Source organism: Struthio camelus, chromosome 9 (genome assembly GCF_040807025.1).
Source record: "Struthio camelus isolate bStrCam1 chromosome 9, bStrCam1.hap1, whole genome shotgun sequence".
NCBI classification, from domain to species: Eukaryota; Metazoa; Chordata; class Aves; order Struthioniformes; family Struthionidae; genus Struthio; species Struthio camelus.
In genome coordinates this window covers 24,330,410-24,357,682 of record NC_090950.1, presented here as the reverse complement: position 1 = coordinate 24,357,682, position 27,273 = coordinate 24,330,410, and the positions used below count along the sequence as shown (strand labels likewise).

Below are 27,273 nucleotides of genomic sequence, written 5' to 3'. Positions count from 1 at the left end.
AAAAGTGCTTATTGTCCTGAAATGTTCAAACGTGGGCCTTTGATCTTTGTTGTTGTTAGGGATTTGTGTTACAGTAGCTTGAAGGCAGTGATTGCAGCTGTAAGCGAAGTTTCCCGTATTAAGAATGAGTTCTTCAAAGAAGATTGGTAGAGCGCACTGAACTGAACGTCTGGCTGATTGCGCAGTACTGATTGTACTTCCATCTGCAAGTTTTCCAAGTAATTCCTAACATACAGGCCAGCTGCCAAAAACGTACCATGTAATGCTGAATAGGAAAAGTATAGTTCTACTGACTTTAATCCTATACTACCTATATCTCCATGAAGATATCTGAGATGACCATGTGATTTATGGTCCAGAATGATCTTGAGGCATAAGTTTTATTGCCCAGGTTATTGCTATAGTAACCTAAAATTACTTTCAGGATAAGTGCTCTGAATCACTTTTAAGGAGGGAAGATATTTACATGAAAAGTCCTAATCTTTTTTACAAAGGTTAAGCTTGCCCATTCCAGACAGTATTACTGTCTGTTCTGGAGCTTTTGCATATATGTAACAGGTGTAATGTAGTCAGCTTATTCCCTGGAGTGGGGACCTAGTCTGCTTTACATTTGTCTTGAGATGGCAGCAATCATAAGTTATCTGTTTACTAGAATTATTTGCTTTAACATAACTAGCCTTTTCATTGTAAGAATGTGAACTGCTGGTTTCTGAAGGGTTTCCCAGATCTTTAGTTCTCCAACAGCCGAACTTGAGAAAGTAATTTGAAAGTTAATTTATTATGTAAAATATACACGTAATAACATTGCTACTATATAAGATATTGTATACTCTAGTAAGAAGTTAAGACATTTCTGGTAGAAGTTAGTGCTAAGATGTATTCTAATTGCCATTAGATCTTGCTATATAAATTAAGGTGTAAGTTAACCAATTTAGAAGTCTTAACTAATATGAGGCTTTTACTATGGCATTCAAAAGACTATTTAAGATTTTTTTCTGTGGTTATAAGTACCAGAGTTGCTAGCTCCACTGGGTGGCTGTGAACCAATGGTAGCTGCTTCTGCAGAACTGTTGATAGACAAGCTCAGGTCTATGACTTTAAGTGCTGAAGTCTGACTAGAAGCTGAACTTGTGCTTCTGGAGGATCTGAAAGACAAAAACGTATTCATCAGAATATAGAAATCCCTATCTATTGAGCAGAGCTTCTCCTGAAGGTTGCTTACCGTAAAGCCACTTGGCAGCAGTGTTACTCTATATAAGTGATAGATTTCTGCAGTGGATCTATGGGAACCTTGTTAGATCGTAATTGATTCAACATGTTAAAAGCAGTACTGTAAGTAGAATGCACTTTGAACGGGGAAAAAAGCTTATTCTAGGTTCTTATTCATGGCAGTCATCAAGAAAAGCATGCGTGTCTAGCTTCCCTATTCAATTAGGAAAGGGGGCCCACATGAGCAACTGCAAGTGCAAAATCTGACTGGAGCGCACAAACTTGTGCTTTTAAAAAGGGAAATCACTTTTTAATTGGAGCACAGTTAGAAAAAGTAAATGTAATTATTCTGCAATTACTGTTTTATTTTAAACTGTGATGGATGCTGAAGTGAACTGTTAATTGCGTGCTAGAAAAATCTAGTGGACTTGATGGAGGGGAACATATAAAGAGACGTTTTTCATAGACGGTTGTGTAGGCAGGGACGAGACTGAGGGAATCTGGAAGAGTGAGGAATTCTGTTATTTAGGGAAAAATGTTGCTAGTTCAAGCTTTAAGGTAAAAGAGCATTGCAGGCACTTACCTGCTAGAGGCCAGTGAGCTTTGTGATGATGGTGAACTAGAACTTTGACTACCACCAGCAGAGGAAATAGTAGGAAGTTCTAAATTGGACTAGAAAATTGAAAAAACAAATTCTGTTGATCTTAGGATTCCTGTGTAATAGGACTGAGTATAACAGGAAAGTATATAATTCTTCCTTGTATTTCAAGACACGTTAAAAGCAGATGAATGCTTTTTTCCTGTTTTACCATAAGCACACTTTATTATAGAATTGAGGAGTTGCCTTTGCAAGACACGCCTCAGTAGATCTGAACTATCAATCAAGATTTTAGCAGCAGTCAACTAGAAAGCTCACCTGGTGAAAGTACATTTGAAGGGGTGTAATTAAGTCGGGATTTGCTTCTAGAACATCAGCTAACAGCTTGTCAATGGTTCTGTTGAAGTTTTTCAGTTCACGGAGATCGATGTCTCTTTCTTCTTGTGTTTCTGTTTTAGTTTTCTTTACAGACTGAATTTCTCTGGATAGTCTAGAACACTTTTAACATAAATATTTTAAAGCGTGCTATTGTGAAATTGCTATACTTCAGAAACCTACTAAGTAGAAATTCTGCAGTTTTAACCAGACTGCTCTCTATCGCTATGAAGTTAGAAGTTGTCATTACTTATATACCAACCTGTTTTATAACCCTTTCTAGTTTTGGCTTCTGTTCTTCTATGTCTTTGTTCAGCTGCAAAATAATTGCTTGTTTTTCCTTTTTTTGCTCTTGGTAGAGGGCCTCCTGCTTCAGTACCATATCAAAACTTTTTTCTGTGCTCTGCAAATTCATATTGAACAGTAGTTTTAGTTTATAGAACAGTTGTGATCTCTGTTCAAATTTTATATCACTTTGTGGTTTGATCTCTTATTGCTGCTACTTCTTTCTAAATGTACCTTAAGCAGTTAGTATTAATGATTATGCAACTCAGACTTCCTGACTATCAGATTAATTGCTTACTGGATGAATACTTGGGTAAAGAGACCACTGGGTGATTTACATAAATTAAAAAATTGACGTTCAGAGTACTAACAATGAAGTTAGAGGTATATGCTTTCAGAAGTGCCTATGTGTCCCTGTACCAGGGAATATTGCAGTGCTTAACTGATCGGTGCAAGCTGTCCTTCTAAAAATAATGTATATGTTATTTATTTACATCTCCTGTGGGAAGAGATGGGTACCTTGGGTTTCTCAAGTATGGTGTATGTCTTGTGTTTAGAATAAGCAATAGGAATGTTTGCCTATCTTTATCTAATAACTCAGAGCTTAGAACAATCACCTGGGATATAACAAGGTGCCTTTGATTCCTTCTACTTAAGGAAATTTTAACTGAAATGTCCCACCTCAGAGATCAGTGCTGCCCTTTCTTAAGGGCTGTGTGTGTTTGATTACAAAAGCAGCCAAGACTAAATACTCAATGTGGGGGCCAAACACAGATTATGCTTTCCATGTGCTAGTGCTCAGCCCACTAAGTGAGTCAGCTAACTTTCTCTAGCAGTACTGTTTCCACAGACGGGAGCACCTACAACATACACAAAACAGAAAATTTTCTCCTAGAAAATCTGGGGACCTAGACACCAGGGGACACTTCTGGGACATGTGGATTTTTATTCCTGCAATACCAGACAGTATAATACAGTGTGCTACACAGGACTGTAACTACTTTCTTTTCATCAAATGGATGTGTTAAAATTATAAGCACCTGGATGCCAGCAAAGCACAGAATTTGGCCTGTGTGCCTGTGGCATTTTTAATCTTCTAGCTGTATGTGATTAAAAAGCCTGATGTTGCATTATGACTCAGCGAATTCAGATTCGCGAGCACTCAAACAATCTGACAGGAGAGGTAGAGCCTTCTAAATATTGTATCCATTGATGCAAAGTATGGGATGTAAAAAGGATTGAGGAAAAAATGTCACAGAATTTCCTATTCTTTCAGTGAGACGGTTTGTGTGGGTTGAGAGCTATATGTTGCAGCCTTGTCTAGTCAACTGAAACTCTTGTACTTTACCTGGAGACTTTCCTGAAGCTCTTTGATCTGCTTTCGTTTGTATCTGTATTTTTCATCAGCAACTCTTCTTTCCTCTTCTAGTTTCAATTTTTCACTGTACTCCTCACCTGGGATCCCAAACAATGACTCGGTGTAAATGCTGAACAAGCAGTATGTACAGCCTAGCTCAAGCTTAAGATATTCAATCTTCATTTTAAAGTAAGTCACGCTTTAACTGCATCAAAGAGTACTAATATACTCCACATCATTTATGGCTAAACCAAGCAAAGAAGCCTTTTCCAAGGCTTGACGTGACGTTCTGCAGCTGTGAATTTGTGCTGAATGGCAGTCTTTTGGACAAATCACGTAGTTTAGTTTGGAATTACTCATTGCTGAACTCATTGATGGTTTTACGTTCAGTTACGTTTCTCTTCTTGATTCATAAAATCACATCACCCAAATGGGTACAGGAGAAAGAACCCTCTGCGTCACTTTTGGTTTAGCAAGCCCCTGATGAAAGCTGCTAGGCTAACTACTATTTCTAAAAAGTTTTTGACCACTTCTGTCTAATTACACACCATGTGTATTTTCAGCAGACATGTAATTTTGTTATTTAGTTGATTAAAATTATATATAATGCAAGTACTAAACTATAAGCTGCCTACATGAATTATTAAAAAGTAGCCAGAAAGCTGCTTTTTTTTTTTTAAACAAATCATTTTTTTTCCAATAAAACCACAGAATAACGGAATTTGGTGTAAAGATACCCATAGTGACTGCTTTTCCACTGTTATCTCTTAAAGATACCTCAGGGTGTAGGATTTTTTTTTTTAACTCTATCACTTGTCCCAAGTGACTGTGGAAAAAATAACTGGTTTCATGAAATATAATAATTTAAGAGCCACTGTATCCAGAGCCAGCAGAGGGCACAGAAGTTAAATGATATTCTTCCTAGAGTAAAGTTTATATAATTGCTTGTGCTGCTGCTAAGCAAAGAAAATGTGAAAGTGGAAAAAGGAGAACATATTTATGAAGTGGAGAAAGGAGAGTAAGTACAGAAACACTTAACAAACGCTCAAGATATTTTCCAGAATTCTGTGAAAAGCTCAGCACTTTTAGTTGGCTCATCAATATTTTAAAAGTTGCTGACACTATGCCAAAATAGTACAGTTCTTACGTTTTACTCTTAAGTAAAACTCCATTTTCCCTGATGACAGCTTACTACTTTCTCCCTCCCCTCCCATGTGAAAGTCAGATAATGACAGCGTAGCTAAGAGATTTGCCTTCATCACTAAAGTGTTTATGCCTAAGCTGGCTGTAATTGAGCTAGCACTGGAAGGGGTACAGTTGCTTTGAGTAGTTCTGTGCCTAAGCTAGCTCAGTCTACCAAGTGAAGACTGCCAGTGGCACAGCTCTTCTTCTGTTGTTTGAATTAGTAGCTATGCATGACGAAGCATCGCAGAAAAGGAAGTGCTTTTTCCACTGTGCCAGGTACCTGTGCCCAGTTTACCCATTAGAGCTATGTATTTAGCTGGGCACTCCTCCCAATAAAGATGTTTTTCCCCAGTAACGGTCTATATGCTTTGCTTCCCCTTTACTGTTCCTACTTATGACTTTTCACAATATTTACATAGGTTTAGAGATGTTTACATAAATCAGATGATAGAATATGAACATAGTTCACATAGTTGATTCTGTCTTACTGCCCTTTTTTCTGTGCTTAGTTATTCTGCTCTGCCTTGCTGAACAAATCATAGCAACGTGTGAATTACTAAACTGACAGTAGCCAAAGGGAGTGTCTCTGGCTGATTCATTTGTGTCACAGAATTTCCCCAGTGCATACCAGTTTTACACCATCATCCTTAAGTCACCCAGCAAATAGCAATTTCCATTTTACGTACTTGTCTCAGTGACTTCCTTGAAAGAATTTCGGTAATTGCTGTTGCAGTTATTAAGTACGTGCAGAGTGTTTTCCAGAGCTACAATTTCTTTTTCAGCTTTGCAGATCTTTGCATCTAAATCATCACCTTCACGTTGAAGTGCTTCCTTTTCCTGTGCAGCCTGCAAATAAAACTGGCGTTTCAGGTGACTGAACAGATAGTGAAAGCATTAGGATAACTGTAAGGGAAAAAAATGCCAGCAAGATTCAGTAGTTAAAATCCTAGGTAGTTATGGGGAGTCATCCATGTGTTTAGAATTGGACTGAGATTTCAGCTACTAGGTAGCTGGAAAGAGTAGCTATTTACAGTAATTAATGTTCTTTAAGGTGTTTCATGTGCATTTCATTATAGTTGAGCATCTGCCTCTCCACCTAAGCTTACAAAGTCCTGACTAGCAGTACCCACAGTATGTACAAAGCACAGTTCTCGTGCTTTGTCCTGCTGGCGTGAACTGCAGCACGTGCCCACCCTGAGTTTCCTGTCACCGCAAAATCCAAGTAAGAGTTAAGCTTGTACATTATATAAACCCATCAAGAGAGTGTTAAAAGCCCTTCAGTTTTTCTGGAAATTATCCAGTTGAAAGAGGCCTCATTAATCTGAGCTGCAAGACTGGTAAGAAACCCAGCCAGCCAGAGAAGGGAAGTATTTTCTATAGCCCCTGTATAAAAGATGTATTTTCTGAATTATGATTAGTTGCCACACCTAAAGAGGGACAAGGACTACAGTACAGTGTGCATATACAGCTGTGGGAGCTGGAGGGAAGAGACTAGAATGTTTAGAGAGAGAAGAAAGCTGTCATTACCCCAGTACTTTGCTATAGCTAAACATCTGCCAGAGGCAACCAGTGACGAGCTACAAGGAAAGGGGGGAGACGGTGTAATATGTATATTAGCAAAGCATCTCAAGTAACTTTTCTTTCCCCTTGAAGTAATCCTCTCTGTGTTTACCCACTGGAATGCAAAGAGGTGAAATTGTATCATCTTGTCAAGGAAAGCAGCGACTAAGAACTTTCTCTATGCTTTTCAGAGGTAACGTGATGTCTAGTAGACTGAGTAGAACGCCAAGTGGCTACACAGAAGGTGTCAGTAATGCAGAGAGTCTTCCTTCTGCAGATAATGCATATAATGACGAGCTCTTTTATTTGCTGGTGAAGGGAACTTAGCTTACAACTTCTAAGTATACTTGGACAATCACCTTTTGATATTATGCACTTTTCATCCTCTTTGCTATAGAGTTGGGGGATCAGCAAACAGGTTTCCTTCTTTGAAAGTAAAACACATATGCTCTTTTAATGTCAGTAGTACAAAAAACTATTACTGTTCCAGATGAATGAGACTTTGGAAGGAATAATAGAATATGGATGCTGATTTAGATGGAACTCCTGTGGCTCGCTGGGTAGCAACTCAGAATAAGGTGTCCTGTAGGAAAACCTGCCCAGATGCAACATTGTATTAGGAAAGCTTCCTTCAAAGGATCTTTTGCTACTCAGAAAATCCAATATTGTCGAAGTACCCCCCCACAATTGTAGAGGGTGCACGCACAGTGACCACAAGGGCTATATTGAGGGTCTCTTGCTTGGATCTCATAGTAGCAGAAGTACCATCTTTTAGAAATTTCTCACTTAAAAGCAAGAAGAAGATGGACTGTAGAGCCAAGATGGCCGTTAGAGGCATTTTGATTTAAGAGCAAATGAGACAATTTGTGGATATTCTAGAATCTGGGTATTGCATTATGGATAAAGACTGCTTTTTTTTTTTTTTTCCCCAATGAAAAGCTGAAGTGTGCATAGATGAATGATAAGTGAATGGAGGAAGTTCACATTTGTCAAGGTTTAAAAGTCATATGGTGAAATTAATACTTCAAAATAACACTCTCTGAAGGCTAGAAGAATTTAAGATTATATCAAACACTGTGATAAACTCGTTTTCACTTGTGGATGGACTGCCATTGAGCCAGTAGTACTTCGTGTGGCCTTGTAGAAAATTAATGAGCACTGAAGTAAGTACTTGTTGAGATTTTCAAACTGCGCTAAATTAAGTCTCTACTTCTATCAGGACTGACCACAGAGATTAATCTGAAATCTCTGTATTATTTGGATAACCAACAGTGTCAGATAATGGAAAACAATTAGACTTAAAAGTAAATGGTAGAGAAGAAGGTTACTGTAGTAGAGCCCAGGGAAATCTATAGCTTCATACTCCACTACATCAGTCATAAATTATAATGCTAGTAAAATACCTTAATTATGTAGTAGGCCTGAGTTTTCTCCTCTTCTCCCTCAGGTGGCATCATGACAACAGTAAGAATTTCATATCTGCATCTCAGTTTATCGATTTTGTTCAGGCGATCTTGGAATTCAGCACTAATTTATTTTGAGGAAAAATAAATGGGTTGAGAAAATGTTCATCTTGTAGTGTTTTGTGGGCAGTTCTTGCTATAGCAGTTCCAATTACTGGTGTTACCCCAGCATCCGGCCCGTGTACTGGGGACAGGTATGGCAGCCGTTGAGCTGATACTGGTTTTTGTTGCTCCCGCAGCCAGAGTCATTTGTTTTTCTGGCTATCTGCAGTTCTCTCTCAATTCTAAAATGAGTCAAATTGACTGTCATATTCCACATCAGTGCATCATGGGAGGCTGTGCCACAGTCCTCTCCAGAAAACATTTAAAAGTTTGGTATTCAAATCCTACAGCTGCACAAACTGCCCCCTGCTGATATTATCTTAATATTGCCACTGCTAGATGAACGTAAGCAACAGCAGGCAACAACCCCAAATCAAATTACATGGAAGTACCAATTAGCTGTGTAATTATCAAAGGGAAAAAACACACAGTCTGCACTCTCCCTGAGCAGTTAAGCTTTAGTCACACTAAATCACTCTAATTTCCCGTTGTGTGGGGTGTGGTTAGCTGAGGAGTGAATAAAAAGCCTGCCAGATTTCAGCAGCTCAGCTGTTGAAGCTTTGAATTTTGGCTGGATTTAAGCACTGACTACAATGTAGATATTAGGAGTTCAGAGCTAGATTGTCAGAAATATGTTGCATATTAAAGAAGGGAAAAGTTGCTTTAAATGCGGCGGCTTTATAAGATGTGTCCTGTATCAAAATAGGTGGGCAAGAAGTGAGACACATACGTACTGCAGGAGGCTTAAGAATTTTGTTATACAGGGCAGGTAGTGGAGAACGCATTTATTTTTTTTTAAAAAACTTATTAGATAAGCCAGAGAAATAACAGTTTTATCAAGTAATTATGACTAAACCCTCTTCAAAAGCAACTTCTCTAAGTTGTTTGTCAGAGCTCTAGAAACGGTTTTCACAGTTTCTGATTATTTTGCAAAATGCAGGTTCACGCATGTGACCTTTACTTTAAAAAGCTCACGTCTGACATTGTAAAGTTACAGTAGCAGCACAACTGCCACTGCAGTTTACTCTCAATAGTAGAGAGGATCTTTGCTAGCAGGTTAAACAATCATCTCTTGCCAGTCCATGATACTGGACAGCAGAGACTGCGTCGCTGTCAAAGGCTTAAAACTGCAGGCTTTTTTTCAGAGAAAGGCTAGCAAAAAAGATCCTAAACTGTTTCACTGTATGACTTTGAGCAGGAATTAGTTCATCCTCAATTTCTCTATTGGTGAAATACAATAAAAGGCTTATCTCTCTGTAAGGAAGTACCCGTGTTAAAGGTGGACGTTTTAAATTGAAATTTCAGTTGATCTCAGTTTACATTTATGTAAACTTTACATTTTCAGCCATTAACACAATTTAAGAACAGGGAAAACTACTAGCTATTTTTTTTTATTATGCTGAAGTTGGAAAAAAAAAAACACTGGAGAATGATTAGTTAGGATTTTTAGGGAAAGGTCCTTTGGTGTGTTTTAAGTTGTACTGCAGTTCTTGACTTGCTGTGAATGAGATTTTGAAAATCAAGAATAATTACCTTATGCGTTGCCGTTCCTGATCCACAAGCCTTATCTGCGAATCTATCATTGCCTTATGAATCTTGATTTCTTCAGTTCTTTCTGCTATTGCTGCCTTTAACTTCAATTTTTGTTTTTCCAGCGTGAGAACTTTCTCTGCCTTGTTTGACAGAGTATCTTGAAGACGTTTCAATTCTAGTTTTAAGAGATTATCTTCAACCATCATCTCCTAACAAATGTCAAAAAACGCGCAAAATAAGAAAATATCTTTTTTTATTAATATATTTATAAATAAGTTAGGAAAAATATAAAGCATCCATTACCTTACCCTCTGTATATACAACTGTAAGACTCATTCTGCTCTGCATTTAAGGATGTTCTTAGTTTCTCCTTTGCTAACAGCTTACATGGTGAGTGCTATATGGGTAAGTTGTTTCTTGAATGGTTTCCTAGAAATTCTTCAGAATCGCTAATTCAGACCGAGTTATGTGTCATTAGGCATTTTCATAAACAACTTTATTTTAATTTAGCATTACGAATTGTGAGAGTATAAAGATGATTAAAGAAATGAAGCAGACCTTACAAGGAGCTTTTTCAAACCGTTATTATCTTACTTGAGCTATTACAAGAGTCTTGGAAAATGTTCTAGATTCTGTATATCTAAGAGTTATGCTGTGTAATGAGCAAATATATATATATATACACATATATATATATATATATGAAAGCTCATGAAAAGCAGTCAGTGCTGAACCTCATTAGCATGCGAACACTGTGAATCATTTAAAAACAAACAAACAAACAAACAAACCTCTTATCCCAAACTCTAACTAGTTATTTTTCCTCTCCAACTTCTCTTATGCCATCACCCTGTTTCCTTTGTTCATCTGAATTTCACCCCCTAAAAAAAAGTTCCGGGCCAAGGAAAGAGATGGTTCTAACTGAGGAACAAGTGCAGCAATGAGGTTGACAGTAAAACTAAATCTTCTTGCTTTTTTGGGGGTGCTATTCTGTGGTGTCAGTGCTAATTAGACCCTGTATGGTTCTGCTGTCTTAGGGCTTCCTTCAGGAGGGGTAGAGCTTATTGCAGGAAAAATGAGCAGTCATTGGAGGTTTTGGGAACGTTTCCCTGTTTTGTGCTTCTCAAAATACAGTGAAGACTTTTGTTTTATTTCTAATTCCCTAATGAATGGGAAAGATCAAAACTGTCTCCTGCCAAAATCTCAAAATTTAATAAGATTAAGTCAAACTAATCAGCATCACAGATTGAGAATGAAAATTTAATACTGGGAGAAGGCATGCTGACCAGAAGAAGAAATATTCAACTCTGTGAGCTGTTTGATAGGCAACTATGGAGACTTGCAGGTGGGAAAGGGAGGAGGAATCATAACATGCTATTAGTCTGCTCAGCATCTTGAGCAATAAATAAGTAGTCTATTTTAAAAGCAGTGTTCTCAGAAAAAAGCACTCTCAAGATGCTTCTTGTGGTATACGCAGTATCTGATTAAATTGATAACTTCATTCCCAAGTGAACTTTGTGCTGCATACAGAGGAGAAGCAACACTTTGCCTAGTGACATAATAGCCATGAGAGTGACTTCAAATCAAAGTTTGGGAAGGAAGGTGTGAGCTAAGAAACTGTGAGGGGCTTTCTTACGTTGCTCTGCAGGAGACTGACAACAGCCTTCAGATCAGATCACTCGTGAGTTTGTGCGTTTAAAAAAAATATGCTCTATGTCAGTAAAGTTGGAAAATAATACTGTACCTGCTTAACAGCTTTAGCTTTTTTTAACTCTTGATCTGATTTCTCATTGAAAAGATTTAATTCATTTATCTTGATCATCACACCACTTGTTTCTTCTCCTGTCTTATCCATTGCTCTCTTGATGAAATGGACATCACTCTGTTTCCAAATAAGTTATATTTAATTCATTTCAGTGAATGCAGATTACACCAAAACCTAGCAGTTGATTTGAAATGAAATATTTTTAAGTCCTGGAACCAGGGACCACCATCATCTTGTGTCCATATGCTGCTGTGTGGACAGCGCCTTGTGCAGTGCAGTTGTGCTGCAGATTGCTGTTGCAACATTAATGGCGCTCATTGCTTGTTTTATTTGAAGCATAATAATCCTAGTATGATCATGTGTTTTGGTCTAGATAAAAAAAATGCCCTCGCACGTCTGACCATGGCTTTTATATTCTTCGTTCATCTTCACAGAACCATCTGACTTCGATAAGACGCCACAGTATTTAATAAATTCCAATGTTTTGATTACACTCACTGCTCAAATTTTGCATCTCTTCAAAAATGAATTTCATAGACGCCAGTTTCCAGACATTAAATCTTGTTATGGCATTGATCTCTAGTTAAAGGGCTTGCCTATGAACAGTTTCTTTCCCTCACTAAGTTGATCTAATTTTTTCTTAACTGTTGCTTTGAGAAGCCAGCCATGGTATTTTATTAAAAACTTGACCTTTCTTATGTAAAAAGAAATCTTTATGGTTTCTCCTTAAAAGGGTTTTCAAAACGTGGGCTAAAACGTAGCTGACTGATTGAACAGAGTTGCTTCAGATACATTACAATAAGAGAGTATGAGTTGGCTACAGAGTAACTGACTGGTTCACCTATGCAAGGAAGGATTTGTAGAGAATTATATGCATTTGTAGAGAATTAATGAAGGAGACTGGGGAGTGGAGAATTGGAGAAGCAGCATGTATGTGCAAAATCCTCCCATGGGACTACATTAAAGACAAAAATAGTATTTCCAAATTACGTATCAACAGAGGGGTCAGCTAACTCAAATACTGTCCCTTCAATTTAATAACGTTACCTTGTGAAATTCTAAATGCAAATGTATCTATTATTTTATGAAAAATATACAAAAATAAGGACCAGTGTCACAGAATAACGTTCTCTAATTGTCAGTTGTTCTAGAGATAAATTCAGACCTTTGCAAGCAATCATATCTTGAAATGGAAACTAAGCTTGTCTTCCCAGCATTTCAACACTTCAGGTTAATGTCTTCATGTTAATGTGTCTCAGTGGTATAGTAATGATGTACTTTCTGGAAGGTGCAGGGAAAGGGTGTACATGAAGTTTTCCCTATGGCTTACATATATTTAAATCTAGTACTAAGTTATTAATAAGAAATTTACTTAATTCATTGAATTTTTTAGGAACTTGCACAGAAAACCTGTTGTTGTAGGAAGTTACCTGAAGTTTCTTGTGTTGCGCGTGTAAAACATTATACGTATTTTTCTTTTCTTCTAAGGTTTTCTTAAGTTCAGCAACTTTTGCTTCCAGAACTTGTTTTTCATCTGCATTAACCTCTCCTTCTAACCGTGACAGCCGTCTCTCTACTTGCTGAATATAAAAATCCTATTAAAATAATTTAAAAGAATAAATTAATAGTCTGAGATAAGCAATTATAGCCTTTCCATAAAGCTAAAACACGAGATATAAACTTCGAAATAGCTTTGTTGGCTTTAGGACATTCACCTAATTAAGCTATTGTTTTATAATAATCTATGGCTTATAAACCTCATTAATGTGAAACAGTAATAAAAAATTTTCTTAGATGACTGATGCGCTATGATGGTTCAGAAGTCATCTTCTAGAAAAGTAACAAAGCGTACACAGCAAGTCTGCTGTAGGGAGGCTTACAGTGGAGTTGCCATCTTGCTGTTACCAGTGGATGTTGATGTAAAAGGGCAAATTTTCAAAGTGGTGCATAGGAAATATGCACAAAATCCAATTAGTAAATAACAGGATTTTGGCATGTACCTCTTGTATCGCTTTAAAAATTTACCCTGAGGTGTCCGTGGTTCAGAGGGATCAAAGTAAACAATTGATTTGAGAAATTAGTGGGGGAAAAAAGAGAAGATCCAAAAGCAACGCAATCCACACGCACACACTGTTGGTGATATATAGCAATTTTCAGTTATTTCAGTTTTATTCACAAACTTAGAGACAGAAATGCAGACTTCACATTCATACTGCACAGAATTTTTGAAGAATAACATATTGGTAAAAATTACAGAACTCAAGCTATTTACTCTCATTAGCCCTAAGGAACGATCATGAAGTGAGGGCCTGTTAACGTTTTACCTGGTTATACATTATTTCCTGTTGTCTTAATGCATCCGCATCAAGTCTGCGCAGACGACTGTTAAGATTTTTAAGTGATGTTCGACTTCCCTCAATTTCTGCCACAACACACTGCTCCTTATCCTTCTGCACCTTTAACTCTTGAGTTTTCTTGAAATGTAGGTCTTTCAAATGTTTCATTTCTATTTCTTTTTCCTGATGACAAATTAATGATAGTACATAAGTTATAAGGAATGATTTTTTTTTTTTTTTTTTTAAAACTTGGATCATACCCTGCTATTACATGACCTTTTAATATTCAAGGAATGCTACTTCTTCCTGTCGCTTCAGAAAACTAAATTCCTGGCCTCCTTTAAAAACAAAAACCTCCTGTGTCTTCTAGTATATGTAAGTAGGGAAATGCCGTTTGATTTCTTATGAATGACTTATACAAAAAAAGCAGATAGAGGCTTAATACGAAATCTGTTAAAGCCAGTTACATTTTTGCACTGATTTCAGTGGTGTTTGGATCATGTCTAGACAGAGGCATTTAATTTCAGAAGTAAACTATTTTAATTTCCTTCCTATCCATGTGTCCAATTTTGAGCTATATTCCTGGAGGTTACGACTGTAATGATAAATTCATTTACTAGAATTGGATCAAGATTTGTCCATCATTTAGTAATCTCACTTGCATATTTAAATGCAAGTATTTAATAAAAATTGTTTATTTTCCTTTAAATGAGGTTGTCAATATAAAGAGAGGTTAAATAAGCTTTATTGTGCAATGGTACTCTACCACAGATTTAAGAGGGAGAAGTGTCAGAGGACTAAAGCAAAAAATGGTGAGATTTCATCCACATTGTTCCTGTACATATCTCTTTACAGTAAATTAATAGATGCAGCAAATAGACATGTGTGTCTAATATGTTGATGGAAAGCATTCCTCTGACTAATACATTACAGACATTGTTCAAGAACAGTTCATCCTAGTTAAAATATTACCCTAAAGCTGTAGAGCTGCCAAGCTCAATGTCATCTTAGGTTATCCGCCCCATATGCAAGTAAAGAAACCCTGCTAATAACCATTATTAGCCACCCTGGTAAAAGTCTTAAGGGAAGCAAATAAGGTTTTCAGTTTAATGAAGTGTTATATCATTGCAGCTTGTTTTTAAAATCTCTGAAAATTTCAAACAAAACATTTACAGTAAGGCCTATAATTTAAGAAACTATAAAACAAAGATGTCCCCTCTATAGTTTATGTATGTATATTTAAAATGCATAGTTAATGTCTGTAAGGTCATTAAGTTTGAAAAATACAAGTAAGACTCAATCTACTACAGGGGATTGTTTCACATAGGTGCTGCAGGAAACAATACAAAAAGGAAAAAAAGTGCAACCATGTGCTGTAGGTAGTTTTGTTGTCACTTGTGCGGGAACACCTTCTCTGTCACATTCATGTAACCTAGTCATCTTACAGTAGAGAAAGCTTCAATGTATCCAATACCCAGTCATCTAGCAAAATGCAAGATATGTATCCAAAAATGTCCTAACCTTCTTGTTAGGAAACTGATAGCTTAGAAGTTTAAGGCTCTTGGCTCCTCAGCAGCCCATGCAGTAGAGTGTTTGGAGAGAGGAATGCCCGACAGAGCTAAGCAGAACACAAAATATGTTTTTGTATATTGTTACAAACCAGTAGAAAAATGTTACCTCATGTAAGTTTGCCACTTTTCAGTAAAGAACTTTATTTTAATCAAACCAAGAAGCTGCAAGTAACGGACAGTGCAGATGTAAACGTACTGTTTGGTAAGCGTATGCAGTCCGAATACTGGTTTTATGTACGATATGTAAAGTGACGATTCCATAAGCCTTCCCACAGTATTATGTTTATCCTATGTTAATACAAGGGGACACATTTTCTACTTTACTAGGATCACTTATGTTCTTCCAGAGTTTTCCCAACACAGACCTAGACCCCCCTCTATCCTGATGGCATCAGTTTGAGATGAAGTAGCTACTTGTCATTAGTAATACCTACATTCCATTCTGAGCCATAAATAAGTTTGTTCCATATATAACTTGCAAAGTTCAAATGAATCCTCATTTGCAGAAACTACCTAAAACATCTTACCTTGACAATTTTCTCTTCTTCCTGTAATATTTCTTCCATCCTCAAAGCTTTGTCTTCTGAACTGAGTGTTTTCTCAGTCACAAGCTTCAGTTTATTGGAAAGACTTGCATTTTGGTCTTTAAGAGAGGTTAATCTAAACAGAAGTACATGATGTATCAAGTTAAACTAAAGGTTGCACATACAACACTGCTGCAGGTAAGTAGCATATCTTACTGAGCAGTTGCCTAATAAAGCAGGCTGAACTTGAATGTATGATAACCAAGGACATATTCATATTTTACACCTGCTTTAAAAACAAACAAGGATTACCAGGAGTATTTCCAAGTTGTACAGTGCCAGAAACCACAGAGGATGTGAAACAATGAGAAAAGTGGATCCTTTAATAATCAACATTATTTAAAGTTCCTTGCTCAGTCAAGGATCTGATTACATGACTCACTCACACAAACTGTTTCTAAAGGTCTGTTTCTTACCTGGCTTTTTTTTTCTGAGTTTCTTTCTTCAGATTGGCTACTCGTATTCTTGAAGACTCTAGATCAGAAGTAGTTCTTTCCACAGTGCATTTCAAAGTGTTCAGCTAATAAATTAAATAAGAGTTTGATTGCTCCATTTTGTACTTTGGTACACGTTAGGCCCCTTAAAATTGTAACGGTTCTATTTATTGAAAAGTATTCCATTTCTTTTAACAGTTTTCTAAATGAAAAGTGCTGCAAAATTCTGAGCTGCTATAAATCAGGACAGCTATTACGGTCAGTAAACTAATTCACATCATCTGACTACTGGGCCAAAACTAGTTAATTATGAAGGTTACAGGAAGAATTATGAAGTAGCTGTAGGCTGCAACCCTTGTCCAATGGCATCTATATGAGTGGAACCAGGCTTTTACAGAGCCTGTCCGATTTTGATGAGGTTCTTTGTAACCATGGATACCCTTATATCTCTAATAACTATTTCTAGTCCAGACTTCTTGAGTATCTAGAACTACTTTGATTAAGCTAAGGGAAAGCTGTTTGGAACAAAAATAAGCAGACATCTAATTTGGTAAACAGTACATGGCAATATAAATAGGATAGGAATATTTGTTCTTTATAAGTAGCTCATTAGTCTTCACAGTATCACTTAACAGTATAAATGTAATTGTCTTCACTTTCACAGGTGAAGAAACCTTATAACCTGTTCAAAAGTATATAGGAGGTTTCTCACTGTATCAGAATGAGCTGCAAGTCTCAGATTCTTCCTGTTTCTCAGTTGCATCCCACAGAGGCTCTGATGCTGAACAAAGGCAGACTATTTTCATTCACGCATTACGTAGCATTAATTGCGAACATCTTGAAGGAGCTCGCAGCTTAGAGAGAAAAACCTGCCAATTCTGTGAATTCTCAAGTTTGCATGAAGTATAAGGTAATCTGGAAGTCTACAGCTTGTGAGCTGCCTGAGGAATCTGGCCCCCAAAGCCCACTGCCGTTTTCCCCCACACTGGAACCTCTGATTGAGGGTTTTTGTTTTTGTTTTTTCGGTCATGTAGAACACGGATAACTTAATTAGGGAATCAGTTTATGAACCAGCTACTACAGAGAAGTTATCCAAATTTAATGCCACAATAGATGCACAGAAGTATTTTGGAATCACTGAGCTTGCTGAGTAGCCCAGACAGTGTTACTGTTTTCTTGTTAACAGAAAACTTAAATAATACAAGGGTGTTCCTTCTTAAAAGGCTCAGGAGACTGAAATTACCTCTTACAACTACTTACACAAGCATTTAGAAATGTAACAATGCAGCTCACTCCTAGTGCTAAGTACAGATTAAATAATAACTAACAGAATCAAGCTCAGCTTGTTCATTAGGGCAGCCCTCTCATACCGCCTCTTGATTAGAAAGCTATGTGAAAAATGTTTGGTTTTTTTTCCCCCCTCCAGTAATTGTAACATAACAAGGACTATCAACACTTATTTCTCAGAGCATAGGATAACAATTGTTTGGAATCCAGAAGAGATTTCTCTTATCTTTATACAATACTGCAGTCTACACATGCTAATGGCAAGACACACCTTCTGAAGCATCTCATAGCACTATACAATTCAAGAGAAAATTCATCCGTCTCATGCCAGCACTATAGAGAATACGAGGTAATCTCCGTGGCTGTGCTTTTGCTCTTCTTTGGCACTAACAGTGAAGGGACTGAGTTCGGGATTCAGATTCCAATCACCAAGAGTAGACTTGGAGGAACATACTTTTTGTTATATAATTAGGAATGTAGTATAAAAGCAGGGAAAAGCAGTTTTTATTCCTACATTTCTTCTATCCAGTTAGAACTTAAAGATGTTTTCAGTCTGTTTTTCTAAACTGTTTAGTCATCATTACCTCATCCTGCAGCTGAACTCTGTAAGTATCCTGGGTTTGATACTCGTTTCGGAGGCTAGTGGCTTCCCGTTCAGCAGAAGAAATTGTCTTTTCATACTCCACATTATTAACAGTTTCATTTATCAAAAACGAAGTCTTCTCTTTCAGCACAATTTCTTTTTCTCGCATCTCCTGTTTTATCTCTGTTATTAGCTAGCAGAATAAAAACAGAGACTTGCTTACATTAGTTAAGATGTGCTGCGTTAGTAAAAGGTACAACCAGAAGACAGATTGCTGTTAAGACTTCTCTTTGCATGAGACGGCCTCGTTGTCACACCTTTCTTGAATTACTTTATTCCACTGGTATCTCATAACACAAAAATACTGCAACTGTTTTGAATTGGCCACTTCCAAAATATTATTCCAATAATTTATTTTTTTTTATTAAAACATGACCCCATACACCTGCATGAAATAAAAATAATTTTGATTGATTGCCCCCCCCCCAAAAAAAAAAAAAGAATTTCATGAATGAAGTCAGATGGACTTGAAAGGCTGGAAAAACAACAGTGAAATTACAATGGGATGCTTACCTAAGCTGACTGACCTATTTGTAGCTGGTCAGTGGAAATTGTGTATTTTTTGAAGTTAAGTAAAAGATTATTTATTGGGTTAACTGTACCATAGCTCTAAAGTGAAGCAGAACATATTTACAAAAGCATCAGTAAGACTACTCTTTGGACTACTAATGTATGGAAGGATGGCCAGAATTTTTTTTTTTTTTGGTCTGTTTGTTATGGTATCTCAGTACATAAAATTCCAATAACATACAAAATACGCCAGCTCAATTAGACCATTTTATTCTCTGTTCAGTAGTATTCCTCCTGGCATGTTATTTTCTATTATTAAATTGTTAAGTGCTACATCTTAAGTTTGTTCAAACCATATTTTACTCTGGGTATGCCTAATACTCATATAGACAACAGCCACAGAAGTTGTAATCTTTCAGCAAGAAAATACCATACTAGCGGAGCGAAGATTTGAGATAGAAGCTTCTTGTAGATGCATTCATGCTTTCTCCTCCATCCTCCCACCCCTTCAAAAAAGCCATTGTTTGGAATTGACATTTATAGCATTTCTGTGCATGCTGATCCATATAGCTTTTTCTGTTGCACCAGTTCTGGTGCTCTTCAAAACTTTGAGGAGTTCCTACCTCTCCTGACAAAGTCAGGATAGAATATACTTTGTTTGTACCTCTTTCCATGATAACATCTGTGCTTAAGATAGTCAGGAAAAGAGATGAAGACTGTACCTTTTAGACATTAAAACTAACTTGTAATACTCAACAGGGTCTTCTTTGATTTGAGGAGTGCTGTTGCTTCTCTGGATTTGCAGGTCATACTTAGAGACCAACTTTAAATTTTAATGTGATTATTTATCATAATTCTGACATAAGTGGTAGTCAAGCATTTGTTCATGGAGGTAGAAATTTTCATTCCTCCCCGTTTTAAATGTTCACTATTTTATTTTGTTTTTTGTATCACAGCTCAGACACGGAATCTCCTCATGGCAATTGAATTGTCCTTATGTGCTAAGAAACAACATTCCATCTTGTTGCTTCTTAGATCACACACAAAAAGCAGTACTGGAATACAGTATCAAGCAGAGCACAGTTACTTACACTGAGAGATACGTCTTTCATAATAAATGTAATATTCTGATGATAAAATTCATCAAAACAATGCACTGCTTTTGCATACCTTTCTGTAACACCTGGACTCTGGAAAAGCTTAATGAAATAGAGGTCACCGCAAGAATACCGTTGAGCTAAAAGACTCTCTTGCTCTGCGCGCAAGTGTGGCAAAATTTCAGGCAATTTTATAGATATAAAAGTAGGCCCAATATATAGATCAGTCACAATGGTGTTTTACCACAGCACAACGATCAATCTGTTGATCTCTTCTTTGCATCTGTTCTATTGCATTCTCCCACTGCCTGATGACTTCTTGCCTTTCCTGATGAACTCTGCGAAAATCTTCAGCTGTTTTGTCAAGCTCTATCTGCTTAAAAGAAAGGACCCCTATGATTTCTGATTTAAGAAAAAAAATCATAGATAGCAGGAAATCTTCAAGAACTTTAAGCACAAACCTGAGCTGTTACGGTTTCTGTAAGCTCATTATCAAGAGCTCTGCGTTTCTGATTTGCTTGCACAGTCAGCTTCTCTACTTGGAGCGTTAGTGCCTGACATGAAATGACACGAAAAGATAATGTATTTAATAATGAATATGTAACGCCTTATACATTTTTAAAGTTCTGCTACACTTATGGGTGGAAAACAACCCCTATGAAATCTGAACTTGTGACTGGAGTGTCTGTTTATACTGTCCCTCATTACTCTGGACAGTTTTACTCAAAAAGCCTTACTTTATTCTCAGTAACATTAACAAATTCAGTTCTAATGGAAAAATCTACATTACCTATACATATATGGCATGCATTTTTTTAAACAAACTCCCTGCTTAATTCAATGGGAAGTTGTGTTTACAACTGGTGGCACAATTTTTCTAATGACTGCTAGAAATTTTTTTTTTTTAATGCTTTCTTATCTAGGTAAAAATAAAACTTAAATTTTACCCAAAAGAACAAAGAAATTTATGTCTATAGTTATGCCTTTCACCTGTGTAAAACGTAACCTCTCTGACCTTTAAAATGAGCCTTATATTCCTTATATGGAATTCTATTGTTGTACTAAGTGCAAATCATCATACCTCAAAAGCGCTGTTCTACAGAATCTTGTCTCAATCTTATTTGACTTGACAACACAGCGAAGTCTTTAGAGGCTAAAAATGGGTCTCTGTTTTTGTTTCTACAAAATTGCTCTCAGATCTACTTACTCCTAGTTTCCCTTCATCTTGTTGTGCATATTTCTGGATTGTGACAGCATCATTGTCTTTGCGATTCGATTCCTCTATCCAACTCTCCAAAACTTCCTCACCACAGTTCATCTGTTGTCTTAAGTCTTCCAGCTTCTTAGTGGTTTTGTGTATATTATTCTAGTAAAATTTGAGATAAATTAAAGGGTTCGTGTTAAATGTCTAATAAATTCTGTGAATATTAATTGAAACAACCAGTTCAAGTTTCTGTAAGAACTTAAGTTTACATAGATTTATTGTCAACAGAGTTTTAAGTTCTGCTTTCTTTTTTATTCAGTAAGTTACCGCAGGTCTAAAATGGAAATTATTTTAGACAGGAAAGTCAACTGCTGGCAAGATATACCTATTTTATTAATATGTGGGATATTCATTCCACACAAGAAACTGATCTGAGGCATCATATGGTAAAAGTTTCTCCCTCACACGCTAAGGCCCAATTTTAACATCCTTATCCCACAGTCACTTTACAAATAGTCCCACGGGACTGTAAAGAGACTTCCTGATATGAAGATGATAGAATCTGGATCCAGCTGAATAGCAAGACCATCTTGATCTTGGTTACCTTTTGAGAGACTGGGGACTGTAAACAGACTTAACAAGAAGAAAGAGAGCATGAAGAATAAGCAAACATAATTGAAATGATTCAAAGAAAGTAAAAAAAAAAAAAAAAAAAAAAGACAGTTTGTAAAAGAGATGAGAACTGTAATTGGGTAACATTACCTAATAACATAAGTTTTGAATTCTTGAAATCATGCAACAAGTTTTTTTACGGAGTAAAAAAAGATCTGCCACCAGCAATTTAATTTTTAAAGTATAAAAAAAAAATCTGTAAGAATTAACAAGATGCTGATACGGAAACGTGGCTTTGTATCTGGCATTAAGAATAACTCTGTCGATACCCCACCTTCATAGCATCACTCTCAGTTCCCGAGTTCTTGATTACGGTAACTGTCTTGAAAGACTGAAGTCTTTCAATACCTAGTTAATATTTGCTAAGTCTTATCCAGGCCATGCAAGGAGTTCCTCGTCGTCATTCTGTGCACACAGTGAGAAGTACATCTAGATCACTTACAGTTTATAAGTTTTACTTATAAATAGCTTTTTGACTTTTGTAAGTGTGAGCACAAAAAAAAAATCATAAAAACTAATTGCAATATGAAAGTTCCCTTAAATTTTTTTTAAAAATCTTACTTCTTGACTGTTTTTCTTTTCTCTTAAGGAAACTATCTCATCTTCCAGTCGTTTAATCTCACTTTTGAGACGTCCACCTTCTCTCTCAGCAAGGGCTTTAAAATGTTGCTCAGTTTCAATTTCATTCTCTCTGGCTTTGTAAAGAGACTAGAGAATAAAACAGTTCAGCATTTTACAAGGAATAACAGACCTTTATCACCAAAAAAGCATTTTATGTACAACTGAATCAGAACTCAGAAATGGCATGATTCTGTCATTTAAATACTGACATTTTCAGAGTAAATTTAGTGTTTAGATTTTAGTATCTCAAATACATATACACCGTACTGTATCAGATGTTCACAGATCAGCCATTTATATCTTAATTACCTAATTTGAAAATATTTCACCCAAGGTTCAGAATCTTGGTATCTTAAAATCAAAATCTTAGTATCTTAATCACTGATGGCTTTCTGTCAGATTCGGGAGGCACATCAAGAGAAATAATTTTATTGTTTTGAGCTGTGCACCAGGATGGCCTATGGCAGCATCTCTATATCATCTAATCTTCCTGACAAAAGTGATTTGATAGGTCTTTTTCTATATAATAATTAATCTGTTACTTACTAGAAGCTTCTCTTAAGTAGAGAATAGCTTGTGCTGCCTCTTTCTTCATAGGTGAACTAAAACTTGAATCTAGCATGGTAAAATTGAAGAGGCTGTGCTGCTGCAGGGAAGTTTTTCTAAGGCTTTTTCACATAGAATATTCTACCTGAAATGCGTGCAGCTTTGGTTTGGCAGTCTTTGAAAAGCTAAGCTACACATTCCAGTGAGTTAACTCAGGATCTAAGTGTAGGTGTCTAACACCTTAACCGTCTCATTTCATTTGTCATGTGCAAAAATTAACTCTTCATTTTCTTTTTCCTTGACCAAATTTTTCTTATCATCTGTGAAAGTGCTCATTTATAAATAATTCTAAAATGCATCATGGATGGGCTTTTTTAATGACCAAATAATGTCACCAAGAAACATGATTTAACTTCCGTTTCCTGTGAGAGTCCTGGAAGATGGGCCTGAGAAATCTCTTACAAAAGTGACAAAATACATAGAGATACAAGCCACGAAAGTCTTCAGATTACAAATCTGGCTGATAAAATGGACACGTTGGCACAATTTACCTGAGCGAAGCTGAACTCTTGTCTTACATTCTTTAAATGAGATGTCATTGCTTCTATACGCTCTTCAAAGTCAGTCAGTTGATTCTGTAGGTTTGCTTTTTCTTTTTGCATCTTCTGCAGCTATTTTAAAGTCACAATTGTCAATTTACTATTTTAGTTGAGTGTTTGTTACCTGCAGCTGCTTAAAAATATAACTGTAATTATAAATCACAAAAACAATAGAAAACATGCTCTGCATATTCCTCCATAGGAATGGGAGGAAAAGAGGTTTTAAATTAAACATCAGCGGCAAAAGTACTTTTGCCATAAAGTGCTTTTGCTTGTAAAGATAACCAAAATTGTCATGGACTTATCTTGCTGAGCGGGCATTCCCCCCCCCCTCAACATTCAGATGCACCCCGAAGTCCTCCTAAGTTTTGCTTTGTCTACTTCTATTCAGCCAGCCTGCCTGCATAAGCTTATTATTGAGTGAAAGGCAACGTTACGGTGCAGCGCGAATTAAAAATACCGCATCCAACTGACGTATCGGGTTTCAGTTCCCTGAAACCGTATAGCGTGCAGGGGACGGAAGGCGCACACGCTTTTTACCCTTTACAGGCAGCCCCGCGGGCGCAGAACTGCTAGTTTTCCTGCTCCGGCAGCTTTTCACGCCCGCTTCAGCCGTCAGTAAAGCGCAGCGCTCGGCGGCGGGAGGCCGAGGCCCGGGGGCGCCGCGGCTGCCTGAGGCGGGCGGGAAGGGGCCGGTGCGGCGGGGGGAGCCGCCGCCGCCGCCACGCCCGGCTCCGCGGCCGAGGCGGGCTCCTCCCTCTCCCACCGCGACCCCGCGCTCACTTCGTCCTCCAGCGCCTTGTTCTCCGCGTTGGCCACGGGGACGGCGTAGCCATCGTCCCAGCGGAGCTCGGCCAGCACCGAGGCGGACGAGCCGGCGCTCTCCATGGCGGCGGCAGGTGAAGGGGAGGGCGGCGCCGCGGGGCCCCTAGCAACGGCGAGCCCTTGGCGACCGAGCACGCGGGCAGTCGGCCCCGCCCCGCCCCGGCGGCTGCGTCACGGGGTGCGGCGGGCGGGAGCCGCTCCCGAGCGAGGGCAGAGAGACGGTGGCGGTTTTGACCGTTAAGCCCCTCGCTCGCTCCTTGCCCTTGAGCCAGCCGGCGCTGGAGGCCGCGCAGAGGCAGGAGCCTGCGTTTCCGGGGAAGGTGGCTGGAGGTAAAGGGCCTGGCGGGCTGCCCCGCCCTTCCCGCGAATTGGGCCGGCCTGAAAATAGGCTGCGTGAGACAACATACTACGAAGTTAAGCCTCGAAGTACGAATGTCGTGGATCACGTTGTTTGCCGGCCGCCTTCTCCCCCCTCCCCACCCCCAACCTTGCTTCCCAGATAATGAGGTATTTTAAAAATTCAGCAGGTTTCTGTTTCTCACACGTCCTTTCTTGTTTTGATTCCCACCTCTGTGACAATAACAGCGGCCAACTTCTTACTGAGCAAAGCGGCAGCTCGCTGCAGGCAATCTCGCTGCGTGCCTCATGGCGCAGGGAGCCAAGCTTCCCGGTGAACCCGTAGGCTTTTTTAATTGCTGATAACGTGTAATAGTTGCAGTCGTACGTTTGCCCGCCCCTTATACAGCAATTTGTTGTTTTACCAAGTCTCAACTCAGTCCTGTTCCCCTTAAAAGCACATCAGATCTGTACCTCTCGGTCACGCCCCGTACGATTTGTCCCCTTGCTGTGCTTCCCATCTCCCTGTCTCTGGTTCATGGAAGTCTTTTTTCTCCCTTTTCCAGGCAGTGAGGAGACACCCACAGTCGCGGTTCCCCATTATCAAGGCAGTACCTGAGCCACAGAGTAAGTGCGCATCTCCCCTTAAGTGCTTGCATCAGCTCATGAGTAGGGCTGTTAGTAGCAGGGTTACTAGGGTGGTTTAAATTTTTTCAGGCAATGACCTTGTCTGCAATTGTTTGCAACTGTTCTGCACTTGCACCATTCAGACTGAAATGCAAGGTTCTGCCTTGGGCTGATATGCCGCTCCCAGCTCTTCAGAACCCCACCTGATTGCCTGCTTTCTGCCAGAACATAAACCTGTGTCGCAACTGCATAAAATTTGCAGTCAAACCAAGTATAGGATAGCTTACCTGTTGCTGATAATGCCTAACAGCAGATTTCTAGGAAGGTGCGTGGTTCATGCCTGGTTTTTGAACAGACCTCTAGTACATCTTCCAAAATCAGCAGGTAGGTTCCTTGAGCCAGAGATTACATTTAGGTGTTGGCTATTACATTTTTTTGGCTCCAGTTATACGCCTGGCTTGCAAATCATCCTGTGCCAATGAATTCCATCATTCATGAATGATGAAATGCAGAACGGTGTGCTCAGGAAACATAGTCCTTTGCAGAGAGTTTGTCCAGTGAGACTGTATGGTTGAAATGGCCGATCAGCTTCCTCATCAGCCCAAAGTCTACTCTCAAAAAGGAGAAAGGAGGAGATGAGGAAGAAGGATCTGCTTAGACTCCAGCATGAAGAAGCACTCAGGAAAAGCTCTCAGGAAGAGGTATCCTGAAAAGGTTGAAAGAATATTGCCAGGCCTTTAAAGGGATGACAGATGAAAAGACAAGGAATGAGTCAACACATAATCAAAATTTGCCTGAGCAAAACAGCAAGGAGGATCGGCGAATGGTTGGAGGATGGTTTAGGACGCAGTGAGGAGTTTGATATAAAGCGTGCACCTGTGACTAGATAGCATAGTAACAACACTGATCATAGCAGGAGACAGTGATCTTACTAGACATCTGCATGTGCTGTGGAGCAGTATTTTAAGAGAAGAAAAGATCCCTGAAGGAACAGTGGAAGTCAGTCCTGATGAGAATATGCCAAAATGCAACCTGCAGTAGTGTGCAGACTCTTGTTGGTCTTTGATTGCGAGTCTCTTCACCGATCCATCCCTCTATGAAATGTTTCTCTCTTTATTCTTAAACACATTGAAAGCAAAAAGAACATCAGTGTGAAGAGGCAACCTAGTCTCTTAGAAATAGAGGAATGGCACAGCAAATCTGGTGCCTCAAATTAGCTGTAAAACGAATACAGAGGTCACTAGGAAGGTCTTTACGTTCTTTGTTGTCTTAAATGGCACAGTGGGCTATGAATGGTTTTAAGTCTTGCTGAATAATATTTTTGAAGAAGCAAGCTTATCAGTCATGATAAACAGCAGGAAAATATAGTGGCTCCAAACAGTAATTGGCAACAAGCAGCCTCCTATAACCTTTCCATTTGCCTTCTGAGATGGATGAAGTACTGATGGCCAGAGTCCTCTGTTTTGACCTCATTGCCATACGCTTTTACAATCTGCAGCTCAGTAATGATGTCAGTATATATATATATATTATATATATATTACTGAGTAATATAGCCCTAGTCTGAATAATTTGCAGACTAGGGCTAATGCCTTCTAGAGGAACGTCGAATGATTTAGCCTACATTACCAGTCTGGACGAGACAAAGGTGATGATCTGCAGGAGGATAAAAGGTAGCTGAGACCTACGGCCATCAAGGAGAGAAAAGAAAATTTCTGTGGGTACAAAAATCAGGCTTCTTAAGATATTCCTCACTCTAGCAGATGCAGAGGAGACTACTAGAAGGCTGACGTGTGCAGGCAGCTGGCTTTTCAAAATAAACTGTTAGGACCAGCAACTGTCAGCACTATATCAGAAATGGGGCTAATCAGAAAACGGGTGGGTGCAGAGGTCATGCATTGGTGTGATAACAAGGTGGAAGCTCAGCTGTTTGGAAGGTACTGGGTGAA

General features: G+C 38.4%; 1 protein-coding gene across 2 annotated transcripts; it reads right to left on the bottom strand.

Annotated features, from left to right (window-relative positions):
• Nucleotides 1-765: 765 nt before the first annotated feature.
• On the bottom strand, nt 766-24,509 carry CCDC39 (coiled-coil domain 39 molecular ruler complex subunit). Of its 2 annotated transcripts, none has more exons than XM_068953891.1 (20): nt 24,320-24,509; nt 23,489-23,608; nt 22,332-22,478; nt 21,102-21,260; nt 20,356-20,448; nt 20,139-20,267; nt 18,229-18,420; nt 16,340-16,443; nt 15,867-15,999; nt 13,757-13,951; nt 12,863-13,027; nt 11,412-11,549; nt 9,668-9,876; nt 7,973-8,096; nt 5,696-5,855; nt 3,816-3,922; nt 2,445-2,585; nt 2,126-2,305; nt 1,793-1,881; nt 766-1,145 (listed from the first exon to the last, which is right to left on the bottom strand). In XM_068953891.1, the coding sequence occupies exons 1-20, from the start codon at nt 24,422-24,424 to the stop codon at nt 983-985; spliced, it is 2,853 nt and encodes a 950-aa protein (XP_068809992.1). In that variant the 5' UTR covers nt 24,425-24,509; the 3' UTR covers nt 766-982. The 2 variants fall into 2 exon arrangements, with proteins under 2 accessions (XP_068809992.1, XP_068809991.1); XM_068953890.1 differs by having other exon boundaries at nt 858-1,145; nt 20,139-20,270.
• Nucleotides 24,510-27,273: the final 2,764 nt, after the last annotated feature.

Bases quoted from the DNA above. Each gene is read 5' to 3' on its own strand.
- CCDC39 (XM_068953890.1), bottom strand. From the start codon at position 24,424: ATGGAGAGCGCCGGCTCGTCCGCCTCGGTGCTGGCCGAGCTCCGCTGG. The intron at 21,261-22,331 runs GTAAGATTTTTA...AAATTTTACTAG, and splicing joins AAAAGAAAAACAGTCAAGAA to AATAATATACACAAAACCAC. The intron at 8,097-9,667 runs GTAATTATTCTT...AAAATAAATTAG, and splicing joins CAGGAACGGCAACGCATAAG to TGCTGAATTCCAAGATCGCC.